General features: G+C 35.4%; 1 protein-coding gene and 1 long non-coding RNA gene across 2 annotated transcripts in view; both read left to right on the top strand.

Annotated features, from left to right (window-relative positions):
• LOC126975650 (uncharacterized) overlaps nt 1-20,100 on the top strand; it is a 157,065-nt gene that overhangs the window by 126,922 nt on the left and 10,043 nt on the right. The gene's annotated exons all lie outside the window — the stretch shown is intronic.
• Nucleotides 1-20,100, top strand: part of LOC126975621 (NGFI-A-binding protein homolog) — a 54,116-nt gene that overhangs the window by 27,479 nt on the left and 6,537 nt on the right. The window contains exons 2-5 of the mRNA XM_050823610.1: nt 14,869-14,970; nt 17,135-17,880; nt 18,406-18,533; nt 19,356-19,428. Coding sequence (XP_050679567.1) covers nt 14,869-14,970; nt 17,135-17,880; nt 18,406-18,533; nt 19,356-19,428 — 1,049 coding nt within the window. The remainder of the gene's footprint in view (nt 1-14,868; nt 14,971-17,134; nt 17,881-18,405; nt 18,534-19,355; nt 19,429-20,100) is intronic.

The following is a 20,100-nucleotide window of genomic DNA, read 5'->3' as shown; positions in this document are numbered from 1 at the left end:
CCTATACTTATAAACATCCATGACATGCATTCATCATATAAATGTTTCCGGGTTTCGAACCCGGATCCTCTAGCTCAGTAGGAAGGTTCACTAACCCCTGGGCTATAGGGATTGTATATCGTAGAGCACACAATGAACGTTAAATTACCACCTAACTTCATTACTTACGGCCGTTCTCAATATTCAGTCTATCTCTTACTTGAGATAAAAATCGTAACTATCGTTGAATTTTCTATCCCAATAAACTTGTCGACGGTAACTCATCTTATCCGTACACGCTGTCTGCCAATGTGAAGACGTATAGCTTACTAGCGATAGAAGTTTGTATGGAAATTGCAATTCACGTGACCCAATATAAGCCGATAAGAATGAATTATCAGGTATATTGGGAGAGCTTCAGATTATTGACAGTAGAAGGTAGTAATTTATCTCTATCTGTAGATAGTACATCGGGAAAAGCCGTTAAATGACTGTCAATCTTGATTTACGAATAAATTACGATGCCAAACGACGTTTTGGTCGCAAGTGAAGGTTGCGACCAGAAACTCAATATTGTGTTACATCAACAAAATTAAAATTATAAATTGGGTTTTTTTTATATTTTATGTATTACAATCCGTACATAATATTGATTTATTCGGCTAGGGCAAATGAATTCAAAATATCAAGTTCACAAATTCACACACAAAAATCTAGGAAAATGATAGAGATGGATTTCCGTCAATGAACTACGTGTATGTGGCAAAAGTGTGCTTAAAGACAATGTTAGCACACTTCACTCCTTAGTAGTGTGTCCACTGTCACTGTCCGAATCAGACCTGACCTGAATAAATGTATTACATTGCTACTTTTGGTCGTGAATATCTTAAGCAACTGGAGTAAATGCGGCAATGTATAAATACAGCACTCGAAGATTAATATGGAGTAATTTGTGTTTGTGTTCCATGTTCATTGTTTTTATACGACGTGATATTTCTTTAAGTACAAAATGTCATTGATTTCCGCCCAACTTTTCCACTCGTATATTAATTCTAGGTACTACCCGGTTACATGATCTTTAGACCTGACATCGATGACGTCACATAGTCCTTTTGTTACGGTCTGCAAAACAAGCATCCCAAGAATATTTTTGTTAATAAATAAACAACGATTTGTTTTTTCAGTATCATAGAGAGATGTAAAGTGACGTGTGATGCTGATTATTATAATGATGTTAAATCAATGAAAATTGAAAAGCCTGGGTTAAGTAAAAAAAGTGTGTGTAAGTTATACTTCTTTGGCCTAACAAAGCAAAAATTCTTAAAATTATTTATTCCTCGTGCTACTCTACTTTTGTATAAAGAACAATATTGTAAAAATCGTGCAACGATGGCTTTGGCCATTAATTAGATATTATAAAACGAATACGGCTGTACGGGCTGAAACCCTTTGCCTATCCTAATAATGGACGAAGACAACCACAAAAAGTAACGAATGTTTTAGGAACCAACTTCACCCTGTTACTTTTGTGTTACAGCGATGCGCGCGCTTCTTAAAATTTCACTCTCATCATTTTTCAAAACGCTCCTAAAGAAGTATAAATTCAAAAAGTATTTATTTATCTGATAGTACAAATATAGCGACACAGAACAACAAAAGTCAAGACGTAACAAAGAAAATAAACTTCAAAAAAAAAGCAGTAATAGCACGAAAATACCACAACATGTACCTAACGGGGATGAAACTGTAAACCGTACTTATGCAATAGGATGAGGGGGTAAAAGGGGAACGGGAGGGGGCTTCACGTTCCAGCGAGGTCCAAAGATAATGTGGCCGTGTAGTACGGTGAAAATGACGCTCCTTTATCCACAGACTTACGTAAATTCGGTCTAGATTGGTGTTGACAGCGAATTTTACTGCCTACCTAATACTAGAATTTTACCTTTTCTAAGAAGCGTCTCGCGTAATTTCTAATATATAAAATTCTCGTGTCCCGGTGTTTGTTACCAAACTCCTCCGAAACGTCTGAACGGATTTGTATGAAATTTTGTGTGCATTTCGGGTAGGTCTGAGAATCAACCAACATCTATTCTTCATACTTCTAAATGATACCCTAAGTATATTTTTTTTTGTATTTTTGACAGAATTTTTATTATTTTTATTTCATTATGATTCAACATTGAAAAATACATACATCCTCAAATTTTTGCAACAATCTACAACTATTTTTGTATCGCGATTTTAATATTATTCTATTCGATTGACTGATTATTGTAGTACGATAAATTTTATGTACGATATATTTGGTAGATCTTGGAATCGGTCGTCATCAATTTTTATACCCCAAAAATTTTAATAATTGAAATTTTTCTACAACATTATATGGCAATACAACGTTTTATGGGTCAGCTAGTTTTTTTATATAAAAGATATTTTGGCCTAGTTCTGTGAGGTAATATATTAAATAAAATATAATCTAAATATTACGTTTCTACTACTAAAAAAACTACATTATTTTACATAATATATGATACGAGTAGTGTCGTCAACATATAGGTAAGCACCGAGTACCACACTGAGCAAACATACTCTAAGCAACTTGACCGAGGGGCGCTGTCTCACCCCTTTATACTGACAGATGCTTTCATTTACTCTAGGGCTGTCACTGACGATATCGTTCATTCCATCTGCTTCTGGAACTTTTGTTTTTTAACAGCTATTTACGACTGCTTTTTTGCACTGCTCCTAAAATTAAATAAATCTTTCATATACAAAAGGATTCCTCTCGTTTGTTGAATACTTTGGTAGTATGATTTTTGGAGCAACATTCATATGTGGGGATATTGATGTACTCTCACGATGTATTTGTATGTTGCAGAAGAAAATATTACTATTTTAGAGGTTTTTATCTTAGTTATATAATTGATTAATATTAATATGTATTCAAAGTCAAGATATTCTTGTGCAAAAGAAAAAGATTCTGTATAAATTTAAATCATAATGGTAAAAATATATAAAATTAAAATATTTTGCCTAAATTATTAATATTTAAACGCGAATATTATTCAATATAACATAGGACCCCAGTAGTAAAATGTAAACGTTTAAGTTATTTTAAGGTTTTAACGTATTTTAATTCCTTTTAGTTTGTATTGCTTCTTTATCGTAACAACCCTATTCGTACAGGGTGGCCCACATTCCCCCACATTTTTTTCGATTCCACAAAAACCCTACGGCGAGGTGCTAACTCTGCTAACGACGCACAGGCCCGACATTGAAAGCTATCAATTAGATATTTATATCGAATCGTATCGCATCGCGTCTAAACAAACACGTGTAAACGCTCTAAGTGGCGCTTCGACAGATCTGCGGATAGGTTTTTGGAACTATTTACCAGCACGAAAGGGAATAAATGGTTGAATTCTGGCCTGAAACTTTGTATCACTTACTGCTAGAGAGACCTACTTGAGATAAAAATCGTAACTATTATAGATTTTTCTGTCCCAATAAACTTATCGACGGTAACTCATCTTAGCCGTACACGCTGTCTGTCAATGGGAAGACGTATAGCTTACCTGTGATGCAAGTTTGTATGAAAATTGCAATTCACGCGTCCCAATTTAAGGCGATAAGAATGACTTATCGGGTATATTGGGACAGCTTCAGATTATTGACAGCTAATTACTGACAGTAGAAGGCAGTAATTTATCACTATCTGTAGATGGTATATTGAGAACGGCCGTTAGTCAGCATTTAGCTGTTGTATGGGACTACCTCGATTGAATCATGTCTCCGCCCAGTATCTAAGATGTGGCGCAGTTAATTTTTGAGTACCGTAAACTCGAATTCAAATATGAAGTTGAGAATATCTGTCACAAACGATAATCTGAAACTATTATTTGAACCCTATATGCTAGGATAATTTATACAACAACGCATGAAAACAGACCAGGCATATTATTTTAGTGTGCGTAACAAGCTTCTTCTTACACTCGTAATATGTATGTCAATTTGTTTAAGTGTGCTTGCCCCTGCTTTAAATAGAGGTCAACTGTTAGCCACTATTTTTTTTGCCGTGTTCACAGTCTGTCTAGGCGTATAAATATCTAAGCCTATGTCATGACTTATACACTATTGTATAGACGTCCTGACAGCCCGATATCGTACAACCGATGCGTGAGCAATTTTGCATTGTCAATGTGGGCGTTAGTTTAATATTCAAAATGATAAGGCGCTCATTAAAAGACTTTGTTTACGACTTGTTAACCAAAATCGGTTACAGTTACAATAGATTCGCTTACCTTTTTCTATCTTGCTGTATCTCCGTTAGAGTTACTAGTGGGAGGCTCCTTTGTACAGGATGCCGGCTAGATTATGGGTACCACAACGGCGCCTATTTCTGCCGTGAAGTAGTTATGTGTAAACATTACTGTGTTTCGCTCTGAAGGGCGCCGTAGCTAGTGAAATTACTGGGCAAATGAGACTTAAAATCTTATGTCTCAAGGTGACGAGCGCAAATGTAGTGCCGCTCAGAATTTTTGGGACTTTCAAGAATCCTGAGCAGCACTGCATTGTAATGGGCAGTGCGTATAAATTACCATCAGATGAACGTCCTGCTCGTCATGTCCCTTTTTTTTTATTAAAAAAAAGTCTGGTTTACTAATTAATGTAATGTTTCACTATGGCATTTAGTGGGCAATAAAAATCAATGTGATCTTTCATCACCCATTTGAGGTCATGCTTTGCAAGAGCTTCTTGTGAGAAGAAAGCTCCTTGAAAGCCGCACTGTGGAGGACCGCCACACATCCAGATGCTGGGGGATGATATCTTAATTTGTGGAGTGTCGTGCGAAGGTGGAATTCGGCGGCAGGAATCAGGTGAAACAGTTCTTCGGAACACTCCCCGTGATAAATGCGGTAGAAGACACACAATGAAGCGACGTCTCTACGCAACGCGAAATGATCCAGCCGTTCACAGAGCACTGGGTCCCCGACAATTTGAGCTGCTCTGCTATAAGTATTAGTACGTGGAAGTGTAATGAGGTTATATTATTTAACATCAGGTGAATGTTTTACAACGTGTCTAGACAATAAAAAATCTATCTTCATCTGCGTCGAAACTACATTTATTTCTTTGACCACATTGCCTGACGTCCTAATTTGTTTATTATATTTGATTAACCCTTCGCGCCGTAATTACAAAACAGATGCAACACTGATTAATTATTAGAAAAAGTTCTGTGTTGCCACCTGCCGAAATATCACTTTCGATCTAAAAGAAAAAATATAAAGAACGCCGATAGTTTTTACGTGTAATCTCGTATGTAAATCAGCCAGTCATTCCGACGGAAGTTATACGATATGAAGATATTTTTGTTGTTTTTTTTTTCCCGAGAATATCACGTTGATGTCCATTTACTTTCACAAGTTCATTCTTGTATTCGAAATCCGAAAACTGCCAAAAAAGCATTTGACGCAATCCTAATAATGTATTTTTAATGCTCAAAAAGTGGCGTATTGCAGTATGGGCTATTACAAACTCGAGCTTTTTCATTACCTTTTCCGAACTCGTGCGTTCTCTTTCCCAACTGTCAGAATAATGTCTATTAAAAAGAAAAAACCAACCACGAAGTTTTTCCAAAAAAAAATTTATAGAAGTTTTTATTATTCATGCAAATATTTCTATAAATAACTTGTAATTAGTTTCAATATCAGATTTAATGATTTGATTCAATGAAGTTAGGTTTGCTTTCATTTCTGACGACCTGTATAGCCGAGTGGTTAGCGATCCTACATACTAAGCTAGAGGTCCCGGGTTCGAATCCCGGTAGGTGCAAGCATTTATATGATGAATATGGATGTTTAAATGTATTTATGTATGTTTATATGTATTTATGTATGTTTGAGTTATTATATATATTGTATTAAATATATCATTGTCTTGTAACCCATAACATAGGCTATATATGCTTAACTTGGGGCAAGATAATTTGTGTAAAGTGTGTCAATATTATTATATTATTATTATTATTTCATTTCATTTCATATCATTAAATTTCATTTTCATTTCATATCAATAAATAAAATCTACTGAAGACTTGGCTATAGTTCCTTTTGCCTACCCAGAATGGGTGAAGAAATCAAAAAAATCTCTGGTTATATTATTTTACGGTTGGCGCCATTTTCCATGATTAGTTAATTGAGTTTATCGTGTTTTTATTATTCTATTAAATTGCTTTATTTTTTCGCAACTGTATTAAAAATAGTTGTTCAGTACACGTGCGGAACCGTGATAGCAACTTGTTCCGACTGTCAACCGATTGTCGAACTCTTTGCAATGACCGGCTTTCCGCACTCGTATTGAAATATACTATAGTTATATCGTTTTTTCTATGGAATTAGTTCGGAAACCGAAAACATCCAATGTTGGTTCGTTGGCTAGTTGGTTTCTGATCAGCTAATCGAAGCATGGGCATCATGGTGATAGTCAACGTTTCTACCTATAACTCCAACGACTCTCTTTAGAAAGGTACACCGCTTATGTCGGTCATATTGTGTTGTTAGAGAATAAAGTCTACCGTATGTTTTTTATCACGGTTCTCATAAAACCAATGCGAATGATCATAGTTTTAGTACATTGACTTGTTCGCGTCGTGTTTTTTGTGAAAAGTAACTCAAATTTGAGTAAAACAATATTAATTGAGAGAGCGCATCAATATGCATTTGCAGCGCGGAATGCTACGATTTTTTAGTAAGTATTTGAATAATATCTAGGTATTTATAAATAAGTAGAATTTTATACAAATGACTTAAGTTTTATTTAGTGTTCATTCCGCCAATATTTATTTTTAAACAATTCGACACCTCGTGCCAGATTTTGGCGAGACAACACGTCCTGAGGATGCCTCGTGTAGAGGCGAAACACGTGTCGAATTGCTTAAATTGGCGGAATTAATACTAAAGAAAACTTAAAAAATCATTTGTATAATTATGGATTTCCGCAAAGTAACGCCTACTTCAATAAATTTTAGTAGAATTTTTGTCGGTTATTGCGACAAAGATAATAAAGACAATAATAATATAAAAGAAGAAGGAGATATACTAAAAAATAAAATACAGTGAACTATGATCACCTTTGAATGACAATCTAAAGTTAAATTAGGGGTACTAATCCACGGAGACACAAACTTCGCACGGAAGCCAACGGATTCGTCAGCAAACCTGTACACTATTCATAAATATAACATTACGCATATCAATCACACGCAAGTGATAAACAGTTAATCAAATGCATAGACACATCCGCCGTCTTAACGTCACTGTCATTAGTGGTTTTTTGCGCTGGCAACATATTCTCACCATTCAAACTCGAACAATAGTGTTTTTGTTTATCTGTGGGTGAAATTACTATTTTGAATGTGGTTTTATGCGCAGCCATAGACAAGATGCAAAGGGAGATGTTTTTTTAGAGGATGTAGTGTCTAATTAGTATCGTATTTGCTTGAATTGGCTCCGTTTCGCACGGTTTTCTTTACAAGTGAATGCGACAGGATAAGACTGGGGTAATTTTGATTTCATATTTTTTAATAAGTAGTTTTTGTCGATAACCAGTTTGTAGAAATATGACGACAGGAGTATTGAGTGCGAAGAATTTACTATAATTAGCTTAATTTGTAATAGAATACATCTTCATTATTAGTAAAAAGCATCTGTAGGTAACTACAAAATGACGGTATGCAAAAACTTGAGTTTTTTTTAATGACAATTAGCGACGAGACGAACAATACATTCAGCTGATGGTAATTGTTATGCTCATTATAAATTTTTGCCGCAAAAGATTCTTAAAACCGCAAAAATTCAGAGTGGCACTAATATTGCGCTCATCACCCTCAGACTGACTCGTTTAAGATATCTTAGCAGAGACCATCGAAATTTTGTAAAAAGAGGTTTTGTATCAAAACTATGTTTGATGGTCAGCTTCGATCAAATATACTATTGTTACAGGAAGAGGCATTAAAAAGGGTAAAGGAATTATGGCCGCAAGTAAAAGTGTGGCCCCCTATAAGACATTAGATTTCAAGTCTCATTTGCCCAGTAATTTCACTAGCTACGGCGCCTTTCAGAGCGAAACACAGTAATGCTTATACATTACTGCTTCACGGCAGAAATAGCGCCGCTGTGGTAACCATAATCTAGGCGGTATTATGTGCAAAGAAGCCTCCCACTGGTAAAAGACAGGCCCGACCTGTCAGTTTAAAAAAAAACTAAAAGGACATATACCACTAAACGAATACCTGACTCTGAAAAGTCTAAGAAACATCCAAGATGGGTTTTGAACTTATGACCAGCTAAACCTGCATGAATGGACCGAATTAAGGAGTTTAATTGCAGAAACAGAAGCCTCGATACCACACCTACCTTCCACCTTCATCACCAGTTTAATGGAAATCTTTTGGTAGCCCTGTAATACGAGTATTGTTTCCACTGGTAAAATACTTCATCAAAACACCAAGAACATCATATTATTATGTACTCATTAGTAAAATTTTAACAGTTCCCTAAATCAGTCAAAGATTTATTCCATCATATCAAATCAAATCAAAATCAGTTTATTCATGTAGGTCACGGAAATGACACTTATGACTGTCAAAAAAAATTTTTTTTTCTTATTGAATCTACTGCTACTTCGTAAAGGGTTGTGCTAATGAGAAGAAATAGCAAGAAACTCATTTCCACTCTTTTAAATCAATTTTTACTCACTTACTGGTACCTACCAATATAGAAGTAGATATCCAAAGAAAGTAAAACAAAAATTTCAAAATTAGCCATATAAAAATACAGATGACTTGATAGAACTTTTATCTGTAGTTGGTTGAGAAGGCTCTTCAGTACCTATTTGATATTTGTTTTAACTGTGTGCCTCTACGCGTTACTGATGTTAAGCTGCTGAGTGCGAGACAGACAGACAGGATTCCTACAGACTTTCCTCTTAAAAGGTTAACTTGGTAATAGAACTAACTGACCCGGCAAATGTTGTTTTGCAATTAAATAATTTTTAGAGTTGGACCGTTTCTTGGACATTGCAACATTACTTAATTTTCTAAAATAAAAGAATGTTTCTAAAATAAACGTAGCCTAAGTTACTCCTTATTACATCAGCTACTTGCCAATAAAAGTCCAGTCAAAATCGGTCCAGCCATATCCGAGATTAGCCGGAACAAACAGACAGAAAGACAGACAAAAATTGTACAAAATGTTATTTTGGTGTATATATTCATATACATATAGTAAAAATCGGTTATTTCCATATTACAAACAGACACTCCGATTTTATTTATATGTATGTATAGATTACTTTAAGTAATACATACTCAGACAATCGGGTTCCAGAAGTAATGGTTGAAAACCTTGATAAATAAAATCAAATAATTAAAAAAAAAATGATATCCCAAGTTTGAATTCTCTTCTACATCTATCAAACAAAAACTTCGTTCACACAAGACATTGGACAAAAAAGTTTTAATACTTAGTCAAGGTTACCGTGGGACATGCATATGATTAACTTTTTTAATTTCGTCTTAGGCAAAGGACTACGTGAGTGATTTTATAAGTAAAAAATTAAGAAAAAAAAGACAAAAGATTGCCATGTGGGCGCTTCACACCCTTTTATTGGGTAAAATATTTGCATATTTGGATCGCTTGTTATAGTGGCGATTTTTTATGCATAAAGATTATGCTAAAGTGTTTTTTGGACATTACGTGGAGTGAGAATTGTTTTTTGTATCTGAGAAATTGTCTGCTTCGTAATGATAATAGTGTAAAGCGGGTTTTTTATGATGATGCGAGATGAGAATATCGTGTCCAGGTGTCTTTATATATTATACAGTCTAGTTGAACGACTGGCTCTGAATAGCTTTTTGTAATTATTGTTTCGTGTATGTAATTAGTGGGGATATGTTTCAGTATATTTATAATTTAAATATTAATACAATAATGTTACGACAATTGTTACGAAATATATTTTGATAGATGAAGCCACAACCTGAGAGTTGAAAGCATACAAGATTTTAAGACTATACGTCACTCAAACGGTTAGCTCAGTTGGAACGCGAACGCGAGAGGTCTTGGGTTCGAGTCCCGCATCGTTCATAACATTTTGTTTTAAAATTTTATTTGTGTATTAATCCCAGAATTGAGGGTTATCACTTTAAAAACACAACAAATTGAATATATTTCAGCTATGTATAGTGATACGTTTAAAAGCTAAATTTTGATACAAATATAAAAAAAAAAAACAATTATTTATTTATGCTGAGCTCCTACCTGTTTTTAGATTTTATTAGCAAAATCTAACTTCAATTTTTAATTATATCCATATAAATACGGCACATACCTACCTACTTACTTATGCTGTGATGTTATTGTTTAGTATTTTTCAACTATTTTGTTAATAAAAATCCAGTAACTTACACTTAAAGTAATACTAATATTAACTTATTATTTATTATTTAAAACACGTATAATCTAATCTATCACATGTGTGTATGAAGATTTGCAAAGTATATGAAGTTATTTTCTACTCACTAATTACTATTTTTAACACATATACCAACAATCTTCAACAATATAATAAAGTACATAGGCAATAAAATGATAAATAGCATTAAGTTATTGTCAAACTTTTTCTAGCGTTTTTTTACCTGCTTGAGGGGTGGTGCCTAGCCACCGCTATATTTTTTTTAAACAAACAAAACCAATAGTGAGCGAGGGTAAATACCCAGGGTGGCAACATTTTTTGTCTATGACAACTGCGATCAATATTTTTCCCGCCCGATTGGCGGGCCAAACTCGTTTTGAAAGGGATTCTTTATGTAAAGTTATATTCATTTATTTTTTCGTTCGCTAACGGCCGAAACGATTCTTTTCGGTAATGGCAGGGGTTGCTCTTACAATGGGGTTGTTTTTTGTGCCTCCACACGCGATTCGAGGCGGAACTAAATTATTCTTTGCACGCACTACGTCTGGGCTAAAATTGAGAGTGATTCGAAATCGATTTTCTATATAACTTGCAAATTATACTATCAATTTTAAATCTAACCACTGGACGAGTGAAATATTAAAATAAATTATAGCCCATTAATTCAATCGATTGACTTTTGTATACTTTAATTAATTACCAATGGTAAATTCTTAGATAATTTCTACGTTTAGATAGAGCCTCTTATTGCTAGATAACTGATGAAGGCAGGCCAGGCTTATTACTTGAGTGTGCGTGACAAGCTACGTCTTCCACTAGCGATTTGTATGTCACTTTGTTATTGTGTGCATTGCTCCAAATAGAGGTTAACTGTCTACCTCAATTTATCGACGTTTTCACAGCTGTCACAATCTATCTAGACGTATAAATGATCTTAGGGTAAATAGAATAGTTAAAAGTGCCGTATCGTCATACTTATTCAATTTGTTCTGTTGTGATAGTTAAAAAACTGACATATTAATATTAATCTAGTTTAATTTATTTTGAAATAAGTATTTATAGTATTAATTTTATAAGTTTTACTATCCTTGAAAGCTTGAAGTACAGAGAAATAATTTCATTATTAGCTTATACTCTAATTAAAAGATCAGCGTCCCCATTTTGCATGTTATTGTATATATATATTTATTTTATTTATTTATCGAAATACATATTTTACAAATGTGAACAAATAAGTTACATTGTAAGAACCACAGAGGTTTGACCTCAATGCATTATCTTAGTTTACGCCTTATTTCAGTTTTTTACAAAATAAATATAATCTTAACATTAAATTCTATACCTACATACAATTATTAATATCTATAGAAAGTAACAATTGGCTACAAGTACATTAATTACATACTAATGCCTACAAGAAATCAACTACAGATAATATGTACCTTACCAATATTTATTTCAACACGAAGCAACCAAAAAACAGATATTGCAAACATTTCCCAGGCATCCCATGACTATCTTATTAATTACAAATGCGATCAAAGATTACCTAGGAAATATTCATTTAGTTTTTGTTTAATATTTTTATGGGTAATTGCATTGTACAGAAATTTGTTAGTTGATTAATTAGGCGAGGAACAATATAGCTTGTTGTTATACACTGGCCTGCAAAAGTAAGTATCACACTTTTCAAATTAATTTTTTTTCTTAACTATAGAAGGTAGCGATTTAAGATAAAAAACATTTAGTTGCAAATTTTATAGGCTTTAATTCTTAGAAACTAAAATTATACATTAGTAACATTTTTAACTTAAAAAAGATAAAACAATGAAAATAGACATTTTTAGTTTAGTGTAAAAAAATTCAACTAGAATGTATTACATGTTATTTAATTTTTAATAACTGGTATTGCCTCCTCGAGCTCTGATTACAGCTTCGAGCCGGTTTGGCATACTAAACACTAGGTTTCGGAGCCGATATTGGGGAATATTCTCCCATTCTTCTACCAGGGCCTGCTTTAGTGCCCTGAGGGTAGTAGGCGGTGGTCTGCGATTTCTGACTAGCCTCCCAAGCTCATCCTAGGCGTGTTCAATCGGGTTGAGATCAGGACTTCTTGATGGCCAAGCCATCACGCTGATACCGACCTCCTGAATATACTCTTGTACGATATGAGCCGTGTGTGGCCGGGCATGATCCTGCATCAGCATCGATCCATCACCCATATTTGCTAAATACGGCCCTGCATAGTCATTGAGAATCTCTTGAGCATATCTTTGCCCAGGGAGGGTGCCATTTTCTACGGCTACTAGCTCTGTGCGACCTTCTGAAGATGTGCCAGCCCATACATGTACACTGCCTCCACCGTATTGGACTCTTTCTGAGATGCAGGCTTGAAGGTATTGCTCACCAGGTCGCCTGTAAACACTTCGCCATCCATCAGAAGTGTAAAGGGAGAATCGAGACTCATCTGCAAACAAAATTCTTGACCATTCTTCTTCATTCCACTGCATGTGTTCACGGGCGTATCGCAGTCTCGCTACTCGATGCTGTCTCTCGAGTTTTGGGCCACTCGCTGGTCTTCGGGGTTTCAAATTTGCTTCAGCAATTCTTCTTCTCACTGTACTGTCACTAATGTAGTCCCTCCGGGTCTGAAGTAGCTGTTGCTGGACTTCAACTGCATTTTGGTGGCGATTTCTTAACACAGTGGAAATAATATAACGATCTTCTCGGGCACTGGTACACCTGGGTCTGCCATTACAAGGTCTCCTCAGATGGTGTCCAGTCTCTTCGTACCTTCGCTTTACCTTCTGGACTGTTCGTACCGTCACACCCACCATACTTGCAGTGCGACGCGTACTGATGCCTAGTTCCAGAAAAGCCATGATCCTAGCACATTCTTCAACTGAAAGAGGCATGATAAATAAATGTTATGTGCTTTTTAGCATAAATTTTTAAAACAAGACCCACCGATCTTGAGAAATATTTAAAACAGAAAGAAAAATGTGAATGGTAAAATTGTAATTCGGAAACGTCCTCTTTGAAAAAGGAATGGTTTTGTTTTTGAAGTTTTTTTTCAGCCAATTCTTAAAAGAAGGTTACCGACTATGAAGTTTTTATGTACAAAATTAAATTCTCTTTGGAGTCCTTTTTATTCCGAAAGTATATCTTGTGAACTTAAAACGTTATCCCAATTTTAAAAGTGTGATAATTACTTTTGAAGGCCAGTGTATATTAGTCTAAGAGTATTATATATAAGTAAAGTATCTTTATTCACCACCGACGACATATAAATTAATAACATTATTAGATTTACGTTAATGGACGTTACCTATATTTCTTTCCTAGCTGAAAAAGTCGTATCCAGGTTATAGAGTGGTATTTATAATAATAAAAACGATCTTATAAGTTGCTTGATGGTAAGTTACTACCTCCACCCACTCCCTTGAAGCACAATGGGGAATAACTAACCGTTGTTGGTTAATAGGAAATACCTGTATACTTAAAAGCTGAACTCTACCACCAGAGATAAACAAAAAATAGAAATTAAAATCAGCATTATCTTAATGTTTTTTTAATGAAAATAAGGGACGAGACGAGTAGTACGTTGGTAACTGATACGCCTAGGCCTTTACAATGCAGTGCCTCTGAAAAAAAATCCAAAAATTCTGAGCTGCCATACAATTGCGCTCATCACCTTGAGACATGAGATGTTAAGTCTCATTTGCCCAGTGATTTCACTAGCTACGGCGCCCTTCAGACCGAAATACAGTAATGTTTACTCATTACTGCTTCACAGCAGAAATAGGCGCCGTTTTGGTACCCATAAACTAGCTGGTATCCTGTGCAAAGGAGCCTCCAACTGATAAAAATCTCTGAATGTCTGAATTTGTCTGCCGAATGCAGGACACCTGAACTCATACGTCTTAGAAACGTTCAAACTTAGAGTAAACTCTCCCTTCTAAAACTGAGATCTATAGAGCGAATTCAGACTTTAACTACGTAAAACTAAAAGTTTCAATTTCGCGTTTAATCATATTCGACTACATCTTATGAGAGTCTAAATATACCAGTGGGAGGCTCCTTTGCGCAGGATGCCGGCTAGATTATAGGTACCACAACGGTGCCTATTTCTACCGTGAAGTAGTAATGTGTAAGCATTATTGTGCAGTCTGAAGGGCACCGTAGCTATTGTAATTACTGGGCAAATGAGACTTAACATCTTATGTCTCAAGGAGACAAGCGCAATTGTAGTACCGCTCAGAATTTTTGGGATTTTTAAGAATCCTGAGCGGTATTGCATTGTAATGGGCAGTGCGTATCAATTACCATCAACTAAGCGTCCTACTAGTCTTGCCCTTTCCCTTATTGTCTTAAAAAATGAATGCCAATAAAAATGATGGTTTTTTTTTCTAGTGGTTGTGACGTCGGCTCCATCCAACGAAGCTGAGCTGCAGCTGTACCGGGTCATGCAACGAGCTAGCCTGCTGGCCTATTACGACACGCTGCTTGAAATGGGTACGTACTCATTCAAACATATAGCCTCTTGCTGTTAGGCAACGCATGAAAAGAGGCCAGGTTTATTACTTTAGTGTGCATGACAAGCTACTTCTTACACTCACGGTATGTGCGTGTGTTGCTGAAAATAGAGGTTAACAGTTCACCGCTATTTTTTTTGAAGTATTAATAGTCTATCTAGACATATAAATTATCTATGTTTTTATCATAAGATAAGACCGCGGATTGGAACCGCATTTATCTTTACGGTTAAACTTGTGTAAACGTTACTGGAGTGGTTTTAAAACCATTACTTACCGGTTATTTCCGCAAACGTATGTATCGATAGGTGTGACTGAGATAATTACAAATATTAAGTAAATATTACTTAAATTGAAACTGTTCTGACACATGATTTGGATGAAAAGCCGCTGTAATTCATTTTACTAAGACCTTGAATAGCAAAAGTACTTTAAATTTTAATTAAAGTCAACAGATCCCGAAAGTTCTCTGTGTACTTAACTAGTTACAATTATTTTTCGGCGCCGCCGCCCATTGTAATTATAAATTTTAATTGGCTCGATTATTGCGTGTTATTATTATTAGAGATATTAATTCTCAGCGGCCTAAAAAGTAATAAATTCACAACCTACCTGTGAATATGAACACTAACATACAAAATGACAGCTGAAAAAAATCGCAGGACTCAGTGCAAATATACCTTTGCACTGTTAAAAAGTATATAGTAATATATCCGCACATATTATATTAATAACACTTACTAAATAAAGATAAATTCACTCATATTTTATAAAGCCATGTAAAAATTATACTGAAGTTTACCAAAAACAAACTTAAAAGCGTAAATAGGAACGTATTTAGGTACAGATCCACCACATAAATGCCGTTTTTTACGCTTCAGCAATGCCCGCTAGGAACATTGCTGTAAGTAAAACTACGGGTTATTAATCCAGTTATCCAGAATATTCTGTTGTTCCAAAAGCTGATCCAGTACCTACTTGTGTACCTATATTATTTAAAACCATAATACCTCGCGACACGCAAAACAAAAAATACCCTAAGATCTCATCGTAGGAACGATCTAAAAAAGTCTTTCTCATCAAACAAAATTTCCATAAGCAGAAAAAACTGCACACACATGCAAATGGCTTTTTTCTTTTTAATTCTGGCAATTATGAAGGATCGTTTCGGCCGCCGTCCTTAGCCCTTTTGTTTTTTTCTCTAGACCCCTTTACAAAATGGTCACGTAAGATATTTGCATATTCGCACAAATTATAATAGAGAGCATCTTCGTTTTTTGAATCACACGTTTTTTGGGCGGCAAAGGATTTATTAAATGAACTAGCAACACTACATAGTTTGCATATTTTAATTTTATTACCAGAATTAGACTTTCTTCGGGCTGAGTTTTTATTACTTTATGCTATAGAGGGTTACTTAGAATTAGATAGATAGATTCTTAGATAGCTTTATTTTTAAAAGATAATAACGCGTGTATGTTTTTTGAATTTTCACAATTTTTTCGTAATTAATAAATAATATACAAGTAGGAACCAGAAGTATTATTAGTAACATGTTTCTACAACTTAGCAACAGATACACTGATACCATCGGCCTAATTCTACTCTATCCAGTTGTATATTTATCTAGCAAATATTTGCGATTCAATACTCGCTGGTATCAACTATATTTCTTCATGTCTTATTAGAAATACTTCATTAATTAATTCGGAATCGACAAAACATCGCTCACAATTAATAGGGCTGTGAATTTTAGATCTGATTTTGGAAGTTCTAATATTAAAATTGTATTAATGGTGGCAGAGCTTCCTACTGTCACGTGAGTATTAAAATCAAATAAGATTTCTACTAATAATTACTAGTAAATAACTATATTTTTTTATGCAACTCCAGATGAATTTAGAGAGGATTTGTAGTTTGTCTTTGTTTTTTAAGTTTTCTATCGGTCTTCAAACATCGCCGGAAAACCATTGTTTCATAACCGATATAACATTTCTGTTATTGGAAGAAACTTCACTGAAAAACACTATGAAACTATTAGTCATTTGTCATATGAAGAGACAATTTATGATGCTAAAAATAGACTGGTACGTCTTAATTTCGCGATCATCTGCAAGATGTTAAATTGCATTTTTTTATTTCAGGTGGTGACGATGTTCAACAACTATGTGACGCCGGGGAGGAAGAGTTCTTAGAAATAATGGCTCTGGTAGGAATGGCTTCTAAGCCTCTCCACGTGCGTCGCCTGCAGAAAGCTCTCCAAGAATGGGTGAACAACCCAGCGCTCTTCCAAATACCAATAGTCCCAAACATTTGCCCCGCCGAAAATTTCATTCAGTGCAACCAAAGACTGCTCAACGTGCCTATACCCTCTGTATCGCGTTCGGTGACTTCTCCAGATAACAACAGACCCATGTATAGTCCATCACCAGGCGCTCCAGAGAATAGTTGTAGTTCTGCGCCAAATGTCAGTCCTGTCCATCAAAATAATACATTTACAAAAATAATCCTACCACCATCCCCAGTAGCTACCACTCCCACAATACCAATCGTTACAGCAGCTAGATCCTTTTCACCTCAAACAACCTGTGCTCCACCATCTTCAAACTCCAGTCCCAACTCTGTTACATCTCCAGTCCAACTAACACCAGTTCTGCTAGATATTCACGTGCAAAAGTTGGCTTCGGCTGCGGAGAAGTTAAGCAAACATTTACCACAGTTGGAGCCAAAGCCACAAAATACTAAAAAGAAGATGTGTAAGGATTTAGAGTTAGTTATGATGATGCCAGAGTCAGATCCTAAACGCATGGAGGAGATAAGGAAATACGCAGCGATATATGGACGATTCGATTGTAAGAGGAAACCAGAAAAGCCTCTTACCTTACACGAGGTAAATAATAGAAGATTAATAGAACTAGCAAAATAGAGCACAGATTAATTATCTTGTTATAAAAATGAATCTACCATTAAAACCCTACATTACTACTTTAAATCCCTTACTTTCATTAACTTTTACAACCCACATAGTAAGCCTAATAGTAGAATGCCTAATCTTATAAAATTTGCAACAAGGTTTTGATGTATCTCCGGGCGTTACAACTATTATTAAAGATGGGAATGAATCGCTATCAAGATTTTGTCTGTTTTAATATGTTAATCTGCTAACTGGGCAATATTTCAAATTAACAGAAGTTCCCATAAGAATATAAAGATAAGATAAAATAGACTTGAACACACAATGTTTGATCCTATAAGAGAATTTTCTATATACTTTTTTGTACTCCAATAAGTTTTTAATGTTTCCTTCTTAAATTCGTCTTATTAGAAAATTCACAGTGGATTCAGCTTATAATATTACCAACCGATTATCTACGATTAATGCCAAACCATAAAATTTCTTTGGTATTTGCTACAGGTGATGGTAAACGAAGCCGCAGCCCAGATGTGTCGATGTATTCCCGCCCTACTAACTCGCAGAGACGAGCTGTTTCCTCTTGCGAGACAGCTCGTGCGGAGAGCTGGTCTGCATTACTCCAAGCACGGGTATGTTTTATTATCATCATCACTATTTCATCCGGAAGATATCCATCGCTCGACAAAGGCCTACCTCCAAAGATCGCCATGACGATCGGTCCTGCGCTGCCCTCATCCAACCTATATCGGCCATCTTAACCAGATCGTCGGTCCGTCTTAGGGTTTCCTAGGGGCCGTTCCGATAAGTTTTTGTATTTCAGCATCCATACATTGCAAAACCCTTCATTTACTTTTAAATCAGTAAAATATAAATGAAGTTCTCATCCTCGTTTATCTAGATTGTATTTTATTTCAAATCGGCAGCAATAAAACACCACTTTGTGCTATTCGATTTAATATCGAATTTTGTTTGCCATTGTTTCCACTATACTTTATTATATGCAGTCTAAAGCTGAATGATCCCAAAATATTAAAGCGGCCATATTAATAGGATATAGAGCAAACGGCGCCGGCAACTAGTTTGATACCAACGGTTATAAGAAATGAAGTAATGAGTAATATAATGTACATTGCTGTTCCAATAGGCATCAACTTAACCATGCTTAACTCCTTGGTTAGGTAGCCTGAATTTTTCCGAGTATTGCCTTTATTAATCCTGAATTCCAACACGAACTGTGGCAGCATATTGAAAAATTTTTCACAAATAAAAATGTGTTTATTTAGATCAATCTTAGATGCATTTGAATTCCACTTGATGTGTGCGGTAACACTTGTCCAAATTGCACTGTGATTTGGCAATCGGAGTGAACGCAAGGATGTTGATATTTCTTGAATACAGTTGAATTAAAAGATTACTTGATTTTTTAAATTTATTTTCATTTCTCTTTCCAGTTTGCCCCCTACCACTTCAATGGAAGACAGAGAGAGAGACGAAGACGAGGCACCAAGTAAACGAGCAAGACAGGTCACTCACGTAGACCTCACCGATTAGAATAACATCTAGCTAGACGCACCACTAACTCTTACCTATACTTACACACCTGTCTATAATTTGCTATTTCTTATAAGAACGTAGTTTAATTCTCGGAGAGGCGACCGGGCGAAGTAATTGGGCTTACTCCAACTTTCAGAAATTTAGCTGTTCTGTCAAGGTGACAACTTACCGCAACAGCAAAAGCTTACACTGATTATAATTTCGAAGTTTAGGCGATGCTTCACACCAGAACAGCATCAATAGATATATATACCTGAAGTCCGATATTAAATGAAGTTGGTACTGTAGCCGGATTTGATGTGGCAACGCTAGAATCCATTGAGCCCCGAGAAAGTAATCGGTGAAAAACCTCTGTTTAAAGTCAGACTCTAAAGCTGTCTAGATCTCGGAGAATTGCAAGCTCAAGAGTTGCATGACTTTGCTCCCCTTTCACCAATGAATGGCAATACTGGGAAAAGACTCACTATTATGTCGCTTATATTATAGGTGTGGGACTATCTTCAAATGTCTCTGTTTCCCAATGAATATAATCTGGGTGTTTCAAGGCAAAACTAAATTGCAATTCACTAACTGCGCGTGCTTCATTCTCCACATCAATTCCATGTAAAAAACAAAAAATTGTGTCCCTTATTGAATTAAGAG

This window comes from Leptidea sinapis, chromosome 36, assembly GCF_905404315.1.
Source record: "Leptidea sinapis chromosome 36, ilLepSina1.1, whole genome shotgun sequence".
Lineage (NCBI taxonomy): Eukaryota > Metazoa > Arthropoda > Insecta > Lepidoptera > Pieridae > Leptidea > Leptidea sinapis.
The sequence above is the reverse complement of the archived record's forward strand: the minus strand, read 5'-3'. Positions and strand labels throughout refer to the sequence as shown.